Source organism: Elgaria multicarinata, chromosome 8 (genome assembly GCF_023053635.1).
Source record: "Elgaria multicarinata webbii isolate HBS135686 ecotype San Diego chromosome 8, rElgMul1.1.pri, whole genome shotgun sequence".
In the NCBI taxonomy this organism is placed as follows: Eukaryota; Metazoa; Chordata; class Lepidosauria; order Squamata; family Anguidae; genus Elgaria; species Elgaria multicarinata.
In genome coordinates this window covers 2,597,481-2,610,173 of record NC_086178.1, presented here as the reverse complement: position 1 = coordinate 2,610,173, position 12,693 = coordinate 2,597,481, and the positions used below count along the sequence as shown (strand labels likewise).

At 49.1% G+C, this 12,693-nt stretch overlaps 1 protein-coding gene across 1 annotated transcript in view; it reads right to left on the bottom strand.

Moving 5' to 3' along the window:
* Positions 1-12,693, bottom strand: part of P3H2 (prolyl 3-hydroxylase 2) — a 141,977-nt gene that overhangs the window by 32,506 nt on the left and 96,778 nt on the right. The window contains exon 4 of the mRNA XM_063131751.1: positions 1,699-1,830. Within this exon, the coding sequence (XP_062987821.1) occupies positions 1,699-1,830 (132 nt within the window). The remainder of the gene's footprint in view (positions 1-1,698; positions 1,831-12,693) is intronic.

The following is a 12,693-nucleotide window of genomic DNA, read 5'->3' as shown; positions in this document are numbered from 1 at the left end:
CTGCGGTCTCACGCTCAGCCCGGGACCGTGGAAAAACCAGGCCCAAAGGGGAGGGCTATATCCTGGGGCAAGGGAGGGATGATTCCTCCTTGATCCCGGGATCCCCTGTGCATCATAAAATCATAGAATAGCAGAGTTGGAAGGGGCCTACAAGGCCATCGAGTCCAACTCCCTGCTCAATGTAGGAATCTACACTACAGCATCCCTGACAGAGGGTTGTCCAGCTGCCTCTTGAAGGCCTCTAGTGGGGGAGAGCCCACAACCTCCCTAGGGAACTGATTCCATTGTCGTACTGCTCTAACAGTCAGGAAGTTTTTCCTGAGGTCCAGCCGGAATCTGGCTTCCTTTAACTTGAGCCCGTTATTCCGTGTCCTGCACTCTGGGAGGATCGAGAAGAGATCCTGGCCCTCCTCTGTGTGACAACCTTTGAAGTATTTGAAGAGTGCTCTCATGTCTCCCCTCCATCTTCTCTTCTCCAGGCTAAACATGCCCAGTTCTTTCAGTCTCTCTTCAGAGGGCTTTGTTTCCAGACCCCTGATCATCCTGGTTCAGGGTTGCCATATTATGAATCCACAAAATCAGGACAATTTTTGGGGGGAATGGGGGGGGCGGCTAGGTTTTTTTAAAAAAAACACCTGAGCAATATGTAACGGTCTAGGGAAAAAAAGAAAGCTATCTAAGCTTTGGTTATCTAAGGCCTTAGTTAGACCTAAGGATTATCCCAGGCAAATGTGGGGGTCATCCCTGCCTGCTCCTGTGTGTCATTTGATAAGGTGACCCTATGAAAAGGAGGACAGGGCTCCTGTATCTTTAACACTTGTATTGAAAATGGGAATTTCAGCAGGTGTCATTTCACCTGTTGAAATTTCCTCTTCATCACAACAGTTAAAGCTGCAGGTGCCCTGCCCTCTTTTAAATCTGGTCACTCTAGTATAGCTCCTGCAGCTTTAACTGTTGTGATGAAGAGGGAATTTCACCAGGTTCTCCATATATACAAATGACAACTGCTGAAATTCCCTTTTCTATGCAACTGTTAAAGATACAGGAGCCCTGTCCTCCTTTTCATATGCTCACCCTACATTTGGACGTTCAGGGATGATCCCGGTATATAGGCCTGGTCTAGCCATGGCCTAACACTGCAATCCTATGTGTGTCTACTCAGAAACAAATCCTATTAAGTTAAATAGGACTTATTCCCAGGTAAGTATGCATAGGATTGCAGCCTGAAGTACTTAAGCACCTGCAAATAAATAATAGGCAAAGAACAGTTTAGGCAAACAAACAGAAAAAATGGCACTAAATTACATTTCTCCACTAGTTCTCAAAAGCTAGAGGAGACTTCAGTATGGAGACTTACACTCCACTGAGCAGGCTCAAGGCACCATTTCGGAGGGTGGAATTTCTCCGGCCAGCTGGAACAGGAATCCGGGATTCTTGACTGACTGGCCGGGACATTTTGGGAATGCTTGGAAACCGGGACATTCCCGGTTTTCCGGGACGTATGGCAACCCTATCCTGGTTGCCCTCCTCTGAACACGAACATGTGGGCGCACAGGGATGATCCCGGAGTTCGCCCCGGGATATAGCCTGGTCTAGCTAAGGCCTTGGTCAACCCTGATTTGCCAAGTTCCGAGCATCAATCCCATCACTCAGTTAACATCTGACCTGGGCTAAAATGTCTGGAAAAACAAGGGTTACCTCTGTAATAGGCGAACTGCAAGAAATCGTAATGCAAGGGGAGGTAGTTGTCAATGGGTGAGAGTCGCCCGGGCCGCGTTGCCAGCTCCCTCACGCACTCGTGTTGACACACCAAGACTTGCATGTAGTGATCTGTGAGGGAAGCAAAAGAAAAGAAATGAAAAGACCCAGGGTGAAACCCAAGCTTTTATATATATATATATATATATATATATATATATATATATATATATGTGTGTGTGTGTGTGTGTGTGTGTGCAAAACTTCATTTCAGTTTGCGGCACGGTTAACCACACTCATAATGCATGCGAATATTCCGTATTACTAAAGAATAATATAACAAAACAACCACAATCATGTAGGAAGCAATTTTTTCCCCTCTAGGCACTGTGTAAAGGTTTTTAAAAGGCCCTGGGCACATCTACACCTAGCAGGATATAACACTATGAAAGTGGTATGAAAGCAGTATATAAAAGGCAGGAGCCACACTGCTGCTTTATAATGGTATGGAAATGCATTGCAGGATCTACACTACTGCTTTATAGTGGTACTAAAGTGCACTGACAACTGTTGGGGCCCCTGACACATCTACACCAAGCAGGATATAACACGATGAAAGCGGTATATAAAAGCCAGGAGCCACACTACTGCTTCATAGCGATATTGAAGTGCCCTGACAGCTCTTGGGGCCCATTGACACATACCACATACCGCTTTCATACCACTTTCATAGTGTTATATCCTGCTTGGTGTAGATGTGTCAATGGTCCCCAACAGTTGTCAGTGCATTTCAGTACCACTATAAAGCAGTAGTGTAGATCCTGCAGTGCACTTCAATATCACTATAAAGCAGTCGTGTGGCTCCTGCCTTTTATATACCGCTTTCATACTGCTTTCAAAGTGGAATATCCTGCTTGGTGTAGATGAGGCCGCTGACCAGAGGCTTGCAATTTATTAGACATGATACTAAAGGAAAAAGGGGAGGGGAGGGAGGAGGAAAGAATAATTCACACCTAAGAACTGCCTATGCTCTGACACACCAAGCGTCGACCACGGGGCGGGGTGGTCTCCAGCATGACCTCTCTTGGCTCCCTGACCCTTCTGCTTTTTATCTTATTTCTTAAGATTTTCTTCATTTAAAAACAAAAACAAAAAAAGTTTGTTTTGTTTTAACTGGGAAGCCCTCTAGTGCCATCTTAATTTGGTTTCATAAGGATTTGGTTTTATGTTTTGGAGCTCAGACTCCTCCTCGACTTTGTACTTAGGTTCTTCGGCAACTTAGGCCACAGCTAGACCTAAGGTTTATCCTGGGATCATCCAGGGTTCGCCCCTGCCTGAGCACTGGATCCCCTGTGTGTCACCTAGATGAACAGGTTTGACCCCTGGATGATCCAAGGATAAACCTTAGGTCTAGCTGTGGCCTAAGTTGCCGAAGAACCTAAGCTATGGCCTTAGTTTTCTATTAGTCCCACCAGTTTGCCTTCTGGGAAAATGGTGTTTTGTGAGTGGGCCACAACCGTTATGGCTGACGTTTTATGAATGGGCCCCCTCTATGGCAGCCATTTTGTGAGAGGGCTCACAACACTCTTTCAAAATCCCAATGTGCCTACTAGCCCAAAGGGTTGAGGTCCCCTAGTCTATCTAATCCAGCTTCATACCTCACCTCCAGGAAGGGCATAACCTACAAAAGCCCTTTCCCCAAAGTTTGCCTCTAGCAACTGCTCCTGAGAGGCACCTTCCTCCCTCTCGTGGGTGCAAAGAGCTTCTCCCCACTTCCGTGCGTTGTGCAAAGGGCTTTCTTTTGCCTGTCCTGAAAATCCTGCCTGTCAGTTTCATCAGAACAACCTAAGCAGCATAAGGCCTGGTTCTTGCCCTAAGGAAGACATTCACACAGAGGAGGGCCAGGCTCTTTTCTCGATCATCCCAGAGTGCAGGACGTGGAATAACGGGCTCAAGTTACAGGAAGCCAGATTCCGGCTGGACATCAGGAAAAACTGCCTGACTGTTAGAGCAGTACGATGATGGAAGCAGTGACCTAGGGAGGTTGTAGGCTCTCCCACACTAGAGGCCTTCAAGAGGCAGCTGGACAACCTTCTGTCAGGGATGCTTTAGGGTTGATTCCTGCATTGAGCAGGGGGTTGGACTGGATGGCCTTGTAGGCCCCTTCCAACTCTATTATTCTTGAGCCCGTTATTCCGTGTCCTGCACTCTGGGAGGATCGAGAAGAGATCCTGGCCCTCCTCTCTGTGACAACCTTTTAAGTCTTTGAAGAGTGCTCTCATGTCTCCCCTCAATCTTCTCTTCTCCAGGCTAAACATGCCCAGTTCTTTCACTGTGCGTGGCCCAAAGCCACCCAGTGAGCCCCATGGCAAATTGTCTCCCAGTTCTAACCACTACACCACACTGGCTCTCCACTGGAGATGTCTGCGCATGACGTAACATGTATTTGAGCCTTGTTCATGTTTTGGAGTGACGGCTCACGGTGTAGGCACAGGGAACCTGGGCATTGAGACGGAGAAATGGGGAGAGTTCCAGGAATGTCGCTTTTATCTGGTCCATCTCTCCCCGCTCCCCGAGCACTTCCAATAAAATGAAAACAGGATTTAGTGGAAGTGTTCAAATTGGAGAGGGGGGGAGTGTTTGTTGGAGTGGGGGTTCTGTCCTCAGACCAGATGCTTTCCTTGGCTGAGCAGAACAAGCTTGGTTTTTGGCAAAACAGCATTTTGACCCATTTGGGAAACATGACATGAAAGAGATTGTGAGCAGCCTGCTTTCTACAGAAGGGTTTGAGATGGGAATGAGATGAAGTGTCACAATTCCTTGAGTTGAAGGTCAGAAATCAACCCATAAATCAGAATGAGCCAGACACACAGAAATGGAAGTGTGTTACTTGGAGTGGGGTCTCTGAGATTAAAATCTTTCTTATCTCAGCCCTGTGTTCTCTGGGGAGGCGGCATCGTTTATCTCATTCCCGGCCATATCTGTAAATATTTACGTGTGTCACATTCCCAATCCATTTTCTCTATCTAGTAAACGAGGGAATAAGTGCTATTACACTAATTGGGATTAACTTTCAAGTAAACGTGCCTAGGGCTGGACTCTCTTCTCTACCGGGTCCACCTCTCCAAAAACCAACTCAGACCAAAGAGGATCTTGCTGAAATCTCAGAAAGAGGGGGAATAATAGGCTGAGTTTAGTTCTCCTGTGATACACCACCTTGAAGAAATTCACCCACTCTTGGGCCACCACTGTTCACCTCTCAACTGGCCCAGTTCTTGGGGCGGGGGGCATCCACCCAGCCCTGACACCTCTTCCTTCAGCATCAGCTTCCTGTGTGGCCAGTTGGCCCCACAAATTAAGTCATTTCTGGATGCTGCTGGTTGAGGCTGAAGCCATGGAGCACATCCAGCAGGGAGACAAGCGCCTGCTCAGAGAGTCACCACAAGTGACTACCTGTACAGGTGTCACTGAAGGTGTGGCACCAGCAGCAAGAACACCAGCTGCATTGCTCTTCTCACAAACATTTGCAGAGATTCCATTGCCTAGCTCCAATTATCAGTTGATAAGCGTAACGAATCAGAAATATAATTCTCATATCCCTTCACATCATCTCAAATGGAATCCTTTCCAATGGAGTCCATTCACTCATTCATCTCGGGGTGTCAGAGAAATCCATAACGGAAACATATGAGTTCCAATTTCTATGAATCTGACCTGTGGATTCCTAAGCAGACCGGCTTTTCACATCGATTCTGGAGATTTGCAGACTCTCCCCTTATTATATTTTATTTTACTTTGTGGAATTTTACACAAATTTCATAGAAAAATACATAAAATAAAAAAAACACCAGCCCAAAATGTGCATTTCTCCCATAAGCCAAAGCATGGAAATGTGCATGTTGTGGGGGATTCGTGCAAGCGCAAATTTGTGCAAATGTGAATTTGCACAAATTTGGGAAACTGAAAATAAAAATAAAAATCTGATTCTGTCCATGAGTGGACAGTAGAACAAAAGGCACCTGACAAATGGCAAAAAACTGATGGAATAGTTTATACAAAATCTGTACATCCTTAATTCCAGCTGACTGCTGTAAAGTGTATAGTAGCCAAGGGCCTTGCTAGACCTGGTGGAAAATCCGGGGGAGAGGAGGAGAGACCTCGTGTTATGAATAACGCAAGATCTCGCCCCTATTCACATGCAAGCTGTGACGAGCTCTGGCGGAAAGCCGTTGCGGCCGCCATTTTTTTATTTTTAAAGCGACAGCAGCAGCGCAGGAGCCAAGAAACGTAAGCAGGGATTGTTGTTGTTTTTAATTCTCGTTCCCCTCATCCGCGATTCCCCCCCCCCCCGGGCCCATTCTTCTTCCTCCTGCCTGCGATGTCCGATCCCCCGCCTGCAATTCCCCCCCCCCCAATGTCCCCTGGGCCGCGATTCCCCCCCTATCTCCCCGGCCTCCGTTCCCCCCCCCCCCATGTCCCCACCGTAGCCCTGATGAGCGCTGCGGCCCATCCGCCGCTTTTCCCGGCTACTCAGGAGTAAATCCGGTAGCCAGGAAAAGCGGTGGACCTGGCTACACGCCTGTGGTCTCGGGATCAGCCCGACACCGCAGGAAAAACCAGGCCTGAAGTGGTGCCCAGGGAGGGTTCACCCCTGCCTGAGCCCGGGATACCCTGTGCATCATCTGGAGGCGCAGGAGTGAGCCCGGGGCTCGCACCAGGCTAAAGCCCCGTCTAGGAAGGCCCCAAGTGTAGAGAAATCAAATGATGCACATGGATATAGCATCTTTTGTTGTAGTTCTCCCACCTTCTGATCTGGCCTACAGGAAGCTCGCTTGTTCTCTGAGGCCTTATCTTGACCTAGGGTTTATCCCAGGATCGTCCCAGGTTCATCCCTGTTCATGTCAATGAATCATAGAATCATAGAAAACCAGAGTTGGAAGGGGCCTGCAAGGCCATCGAATCCAACGCCCTGCTCAATGCAGGGATCCACCCTAAAGCATCCCTGACAGATGGTTGACCAGCTGCCTCTTGAAGGCCTCGAGTGTGGGAGATCCCACAACCTCCCTAGGGAACTGATTCCATTGTCGTACTGCTCTAACAGTCAGGAAGTTTTTCCTGATGTCCAGCTGGAATCTGGCTTCCTGTAACTTGAGCCCGTAATTCCATGTCCTGCACTCTGGGAGGATCGAGAAGAGATCCTGGCCCTCCTCTGTGTGTCAACCTTTGAAGTATTTGAAGAGTGCTCTCATGTCTCCCCTCCATCTTCTCTTCTCCAGGCTAAACATGCCCAGATCTTTCAGTCTCTCTTCAGAGGGCTTTGTTTCTAGACCCCTGATCATCCTGGTTGCCCTCCTCTGAACACGCTCCATCTTATCTGCATCCTTCTTGAATTGTGGAGCCCAGAACTGGACACAGTACTCTAGATGAGGCCTAACCAGGGCCGAATAGAGAGGAACCAGGACCTCACGTGATTTGGAAGCTATACTTCTATTAATGCAGCCCAAAATAGCATTTGCCTTTCTTGCAGCCATATCGCCCTGTTGGCTCTTATTCAGCTTGCGATCTACAACAATTCCAAGATCCTTCTCGTTTGTAGTATTGCTGAGCCAAGTATCCCCCATCTTGTAACTGTGCCTTTGGTTTCTATTCCCTAAATGTAGAACTTGGCATTGATCCCTATTCAATTTCATTCTGTTGTTTTCAGCCCAGCACTCCAGCCTATCAAGATCACTTTGAAGTTTGTTTCTGTCTTGTTTGTTTCTGTCACACAGGATATCTCGGGAGCAGGCAGGGACGACCCCGGGATAAACCTTAGGTCTAGCTAAGGCCTGAGAGTAAAGGACTCTTTCTACAAAGTCTATATTCACAGTAGCTGCTTAGAAGACAGATGGCCACACATGCAACCAGCCTCCTTCACCTGCTACCTGGGAGTCTTGAATGGGCTTTTGAGAGTTTCTGATTTAGGTTTTCCTGGATTTGGTTTAATAAGAGTTGGTTTAGTAGAAAATATTGTCATTCTCATAGTTAAGGAATTTCAAATGAACTAAAAACAGCTCCTGAAGATGGAGACTTCTTCTCTGAAACGTGTAGAGCACAATAAAGTGTCTTCCTTCCTTTGAGCACTGGAGTTTGGTGCCTCCTTCGTCATTAGCAACTCAGCCAAATCAATGAAGACCTAAAGCTTTTACTGTGTCCTGAGCTAGACCTACCTGTTAGCACGAGACGGAGGGGGGAAGATCTCGCAATATGTTTATCGCGAGATCCTTCCTCTGTTTACACACGATGGTGATGACCTCAGGAGAGGCGTTGCGCCCGCCATTTTTATTATTATTAAAGGGCCAGAAGCACACAAATGCTTGTGCGCAAAAGGTAAGTAATTTTTTAAATTTAAATTATTTTCCCCGCTCCCCCATCCTATCTCCGATTGGCACAGTGCTCCTGAGGAGCGCTGCACCCCATGTGCAGCTCCCAGCTCCTTGCGAGGAGCCAGGACAACCCGTGGCCCCCTGCCACACATTCCACGGTCTCGGGCTCACCCTCCCCTTTAGCCTCCCCAGGGCTAAAGGGGGGGGGCAAGATCCCAGGGCAAGGGAGGAATCATCCCTCCCTGATCCCGGGATCCCCTGTGCATCATGTGGACGCACAGGGACGATCCCGGGGATCACCCCGGGATTTCGCCCCGTCTAGCTATTGTTGGATCCTGGATTGGATCTGGTTTTACTTTTACCACTGTTTTACAAGTGCCTGGAGGCTTGAAGGAATATGAAGAAATCAGCAGAAATGTATTTTCTAAATGTCAAGGCCTCAGCTGGACAATTATTGAATTATTGGCTTGAGAAGTTTTTCAATTAGTCAATTAGTGATTCCAGGACTGTACAGTTTTTTCTCTATATAAATGCCTGTGTTTTGTGCCCATTATCCTTTATCCACTCCATCTGTAATGCTGCTGCTGCGTAAACTATTGTGATCGTTTGTGAGTATGTGTGATGCTGTAACTAAGTTATCCCACAGCCAGTAAAAGGCTTTGTTTTAACTAAGCAAAGAATCCTGAGCCTCATTTGTGTCTTTGCTGTGTTCTACGCTGAGAGACGCTGCTCATTCTGCTTATCTCTGGAACAGAGTTTAACTTCCAACAGCTATGACCTATGTTAAGGTGGGCCAAAAGTAAGAAGTTGTGCGCATTTAAACTCTCTGCTTTCGCTCACTGCAGCTGTACTCTCGTAGCAGTCTAACTCTCCTGCAACTTTGTCGGCTGCCTGAATAGAGTTTCCCCACACTTTCGTAAGCTTCCAGCCCTTCTGATTATTTGCGCTTTCTGCCATTTACGAAGTGCCAGCAATGTACCAGATTTCACGCCTATACAGTATGTGTTGTTTTTTTTCTGTCAGGAAGATCTTCTCCTTTGTGGTACAGAATTATGGTTTGTGGTTCTCGCTTGTTTGCTGCAGTCGTGATTTCAAGCGAAACTATCAGACTGTTCCGAATGAAGAGAGAACAGCAACGCCGCTGCTATTTGCCTCTCTCGCTGATTGAATTGAATGGCAAGCACCCAGGTTAATAGAGCATTTTCAGTGGATGGAAAATGGAAAGCTAACAGACAGACCGTGTCAGCTACCATGTACTTGAGCCAAGGTCAGCAATTCCATCACAGCAGCTGCCTCTCCAGTCAATGAACTTGCAGCTTGATCTCAATTGCCTCTTCTCTGAAGATGTTTAAACTTTCAAGGAACAAACACGGGCTTCAAACAAAAGTTAGAACCTGTGTTTAGTAATCCCAGGGCATTCCTGGGCTGCATTTTTCTTTTTAAAAATGTGCATCACCATCAAGCAAAAACACATCCCTGTTCTCCTTTTTAAAAAATATTTTCTTTTAACCAACGGGAGATTTGGAGACCTGCCCACGGATATGAAGTCACTTTTCCATACGGTCCCTAAAACACGGCACCATGCAGACAGGATTAGGTAAGAACTCAGCTGAATTGTTAACTGGAATGGTGGCTGTGGGTCTTGCATTCGTGATAATTAGGCGCAAGAGGATTCCTTTCATTCTGTTCCACTCCTCCTCCATTCCAGATTACCTAGGAACAATTCTAAAATAAATTTTGGGCATGCAAAATTTGCCGCGTGCGTAGTTTTGTATGCCCAACTTTCAGTTTTTTCAGCCTCTGTAGACTTCCCTGCTCCGTATTGAATGAAAACCTCACAACAGAATCTTGATATACTGAACATACAACCAAATCAAGTTTGCTTTCCTGCAGTGTTATTACTAATGTAAACAGTCCCCCGTGCACATCGATAAAACGCCACACAAAAAGAATCTGAATGCAGTTACATCAGGACGACCTTTTAGGAAAGAGTACTTTATCGCTTGGACTCGATGGCTTTATAGGCCCCTTCCAACTCTACTATTCTATGGCCATTGCTAGACGTACCTGGTGATCCATGTGGGAGAAGGGGCGAGCCCCAGTCTACACGTCAGATGCGACAGGCTAAAGGAAAGCCCTGTTGCGGCCGCCATTTTTTTTGTCTTAAAGGGCCGAGTGCGCAGGGGCGCACCAACGACAAAGGTAAGTGGTTGTTGTTGTTTTTAAAAAAGGGTTCCCTACTCCCCCCCCCGGACCCCGATTTCCCCACCCTGGCCGCGATTCCCCCCGATCTCCACTTCCCCCCTGCGATCTCCACTTCCCCACCCCGTGATCTCCACTTCCCCACCCCCGCGATCTCCCCACTCCCAATCTCTCCCCCTGCCCCGATGGGCCCAGCAATCCTGCGCAGCGCTGTGCCCCGTCCGCCACTTTTCTCAGCTACTCGCGAGTAATTGTAGTAGCCGGGAAAAGCGGCGGACCGGTCTACACGCCCGCAGTCTTGAGCTCAGCCTGAGACCACGGGAAATACAGGGCCACAAGCGGTTCCAGTTACCCCGGGCCAAGGGAGGGTCATCTGGATGCACAGGGGTGAGCCCGGGGCTCACACCAGGCTAAACCCTGGTCTAGCAATGGCCTATGGTTCTATGATTCTACTTGCTCACATGCGCATTGATGGGGAAGGCATGAGGGAACTGTATGCATGAAAACTTCCTGGAAAAGGACTGTGCTCAGCACTCTGTGTAAAAGTCAAACCAAGTAAAATGGCGGAATGGAGGTACAAGTCTGAGGTCATGTGAACAGATGGAGGAAAAGATGCCATGCCAGCAAAACCAAGAAGAGAGGGGTGAGGGGAGAAATCCAGAGAATGAGGGATGAACATGAGAAGTGTAATCCTACGGCCAGTCAAAGGCCAGTGGAGGTACTGTTGGATTACAGATTGACTGGTTTTATTTAGTTTAGATCCTGCCCGTCCTCACAAGGAGCCCAGGACACAGCACTACATAGACAACATTAAAAATAAGTTCACCCATATATCATAAAATACAATAAACCCACCAACTCAATCAGTCAAAGAGAGCACTTGTCTACACTCCCAAAGCCTGCACCAGCAGACAGGCCTTTAACTGGTGCCTCGATGGCAACAGCATTGAGCCACAGCTGAAGATGGGGCCCCAGCGCTGACACCCCACCTGTCCTCCCAACCCCACCACCTGGAAGAGCCATTTCGAGCCCTCGGTGCCGGAGGGACTCAAGAACAGTCACCATCCAGCCCCTGGGCGCTCTCTTGCAGCCGCTGTTGCAGGGCCCCTGTGGGACTAAGCGTGGGGAAAGCGGAGAGGGCGGATGGAGGCCCCCCCATAAGCGCCGTCCAGTTCAGCCTTGCTGCACGGGCAGCGCGCCTCCCTGGGCCCCCCCTCGGGCACACAGATGCCAGCCCCCAGGTGTTGCCTTTGAGGTGCCAGTGGCTCATGGGAACCTGGATTTTTGAACCCCTGTGGTTTTTTTGTTTCTCTGAAGGGCAATATTTATTTTCCATAGTAGCAGAATGGCAGCAGAAATAAACCTCGGTCCTCTGCCCGGTTCCGCTAAGGAAGCCTCCTGCAGCCAAACACGCTCTGATTTACCGCCAACATTTCCCCCAATGGCCCATCAGGCCATTTATGATGTTCTCCAACTTTAACCCGGCCAGGCTGAGGGCCAAGTCAGAAACGAGGAAGGGCTAAATCCAACATTCGTCTCTCACAGCACATTTCTCATTCCCCCTCTTTACCAGCAGCCGGGACCTTGCAGATGTTGAACTCAAGCCTCAGGCCCCTCCCAGGGGCTCGCTAGGGCAGGAGTGGCATTTTCAGGAATAGTCTGAAGAAGAAGGTGGGTCTTCCTAGGCACCATCAATCCCTAAGATCGACAGGCAGTATAAGGGCTCTGGATTGGCTGGGTGGCAGCAGCCTGGGATGGAATCAGATCCAGAGCATAAAAGACCGAAAGAACAGGTAAGAAGGCTTAGGCCATTGCTAAACGAGGAGTAAGCGCGGTGTGAGGCCCGGGCTCCCTGCTGTGCATCCAGATGACGCACAGGGGATCCCGGGGTCAGGCCAGGATAAGTCCTCCCTTGACCCGGGATAACCGGATCCGCTTATGGCCCGGCTTTTCCGCAGCCCTGGGCTAAGGCCGGGGCTGCGGAAGGTCTAGCTAATTCTGTGGCTTTTCCCGGCTGCTCGCTTACTCGCGAGTAGCCAGTAGAAGCCACGCACTGGGCACAGCATTCCATAGGAGCACTGTGCCCATTGGGCCGGGGAGGGGAAATCACGGTGGGGGGGAGATGGGGGCTGGGGGAAAGAGCGGACCCGGCAGGAGAAATGGGGGGGGGGGAGAGCGGAGCCAGGGTGGGGAGATCACGGACGGGGAGGCGCGGAGATGTGGGGAGGCGCGGGTGTTCTGCCATCATGTCTGATGGCGGAACACCTGCCTGCCATCAGACATGGCAGGCAGGTGTTCGGGTGGGCATGGTGAGTGGGCTGGCGAGCGGGCAGGGGGGGCATCAGACATGGCGGACGGGGGGGAGAAGAATGGGGCCAGGGCATGGCGAACGGGGATGGGCATGGCGAGCGGGGGATGGGCATGGCAA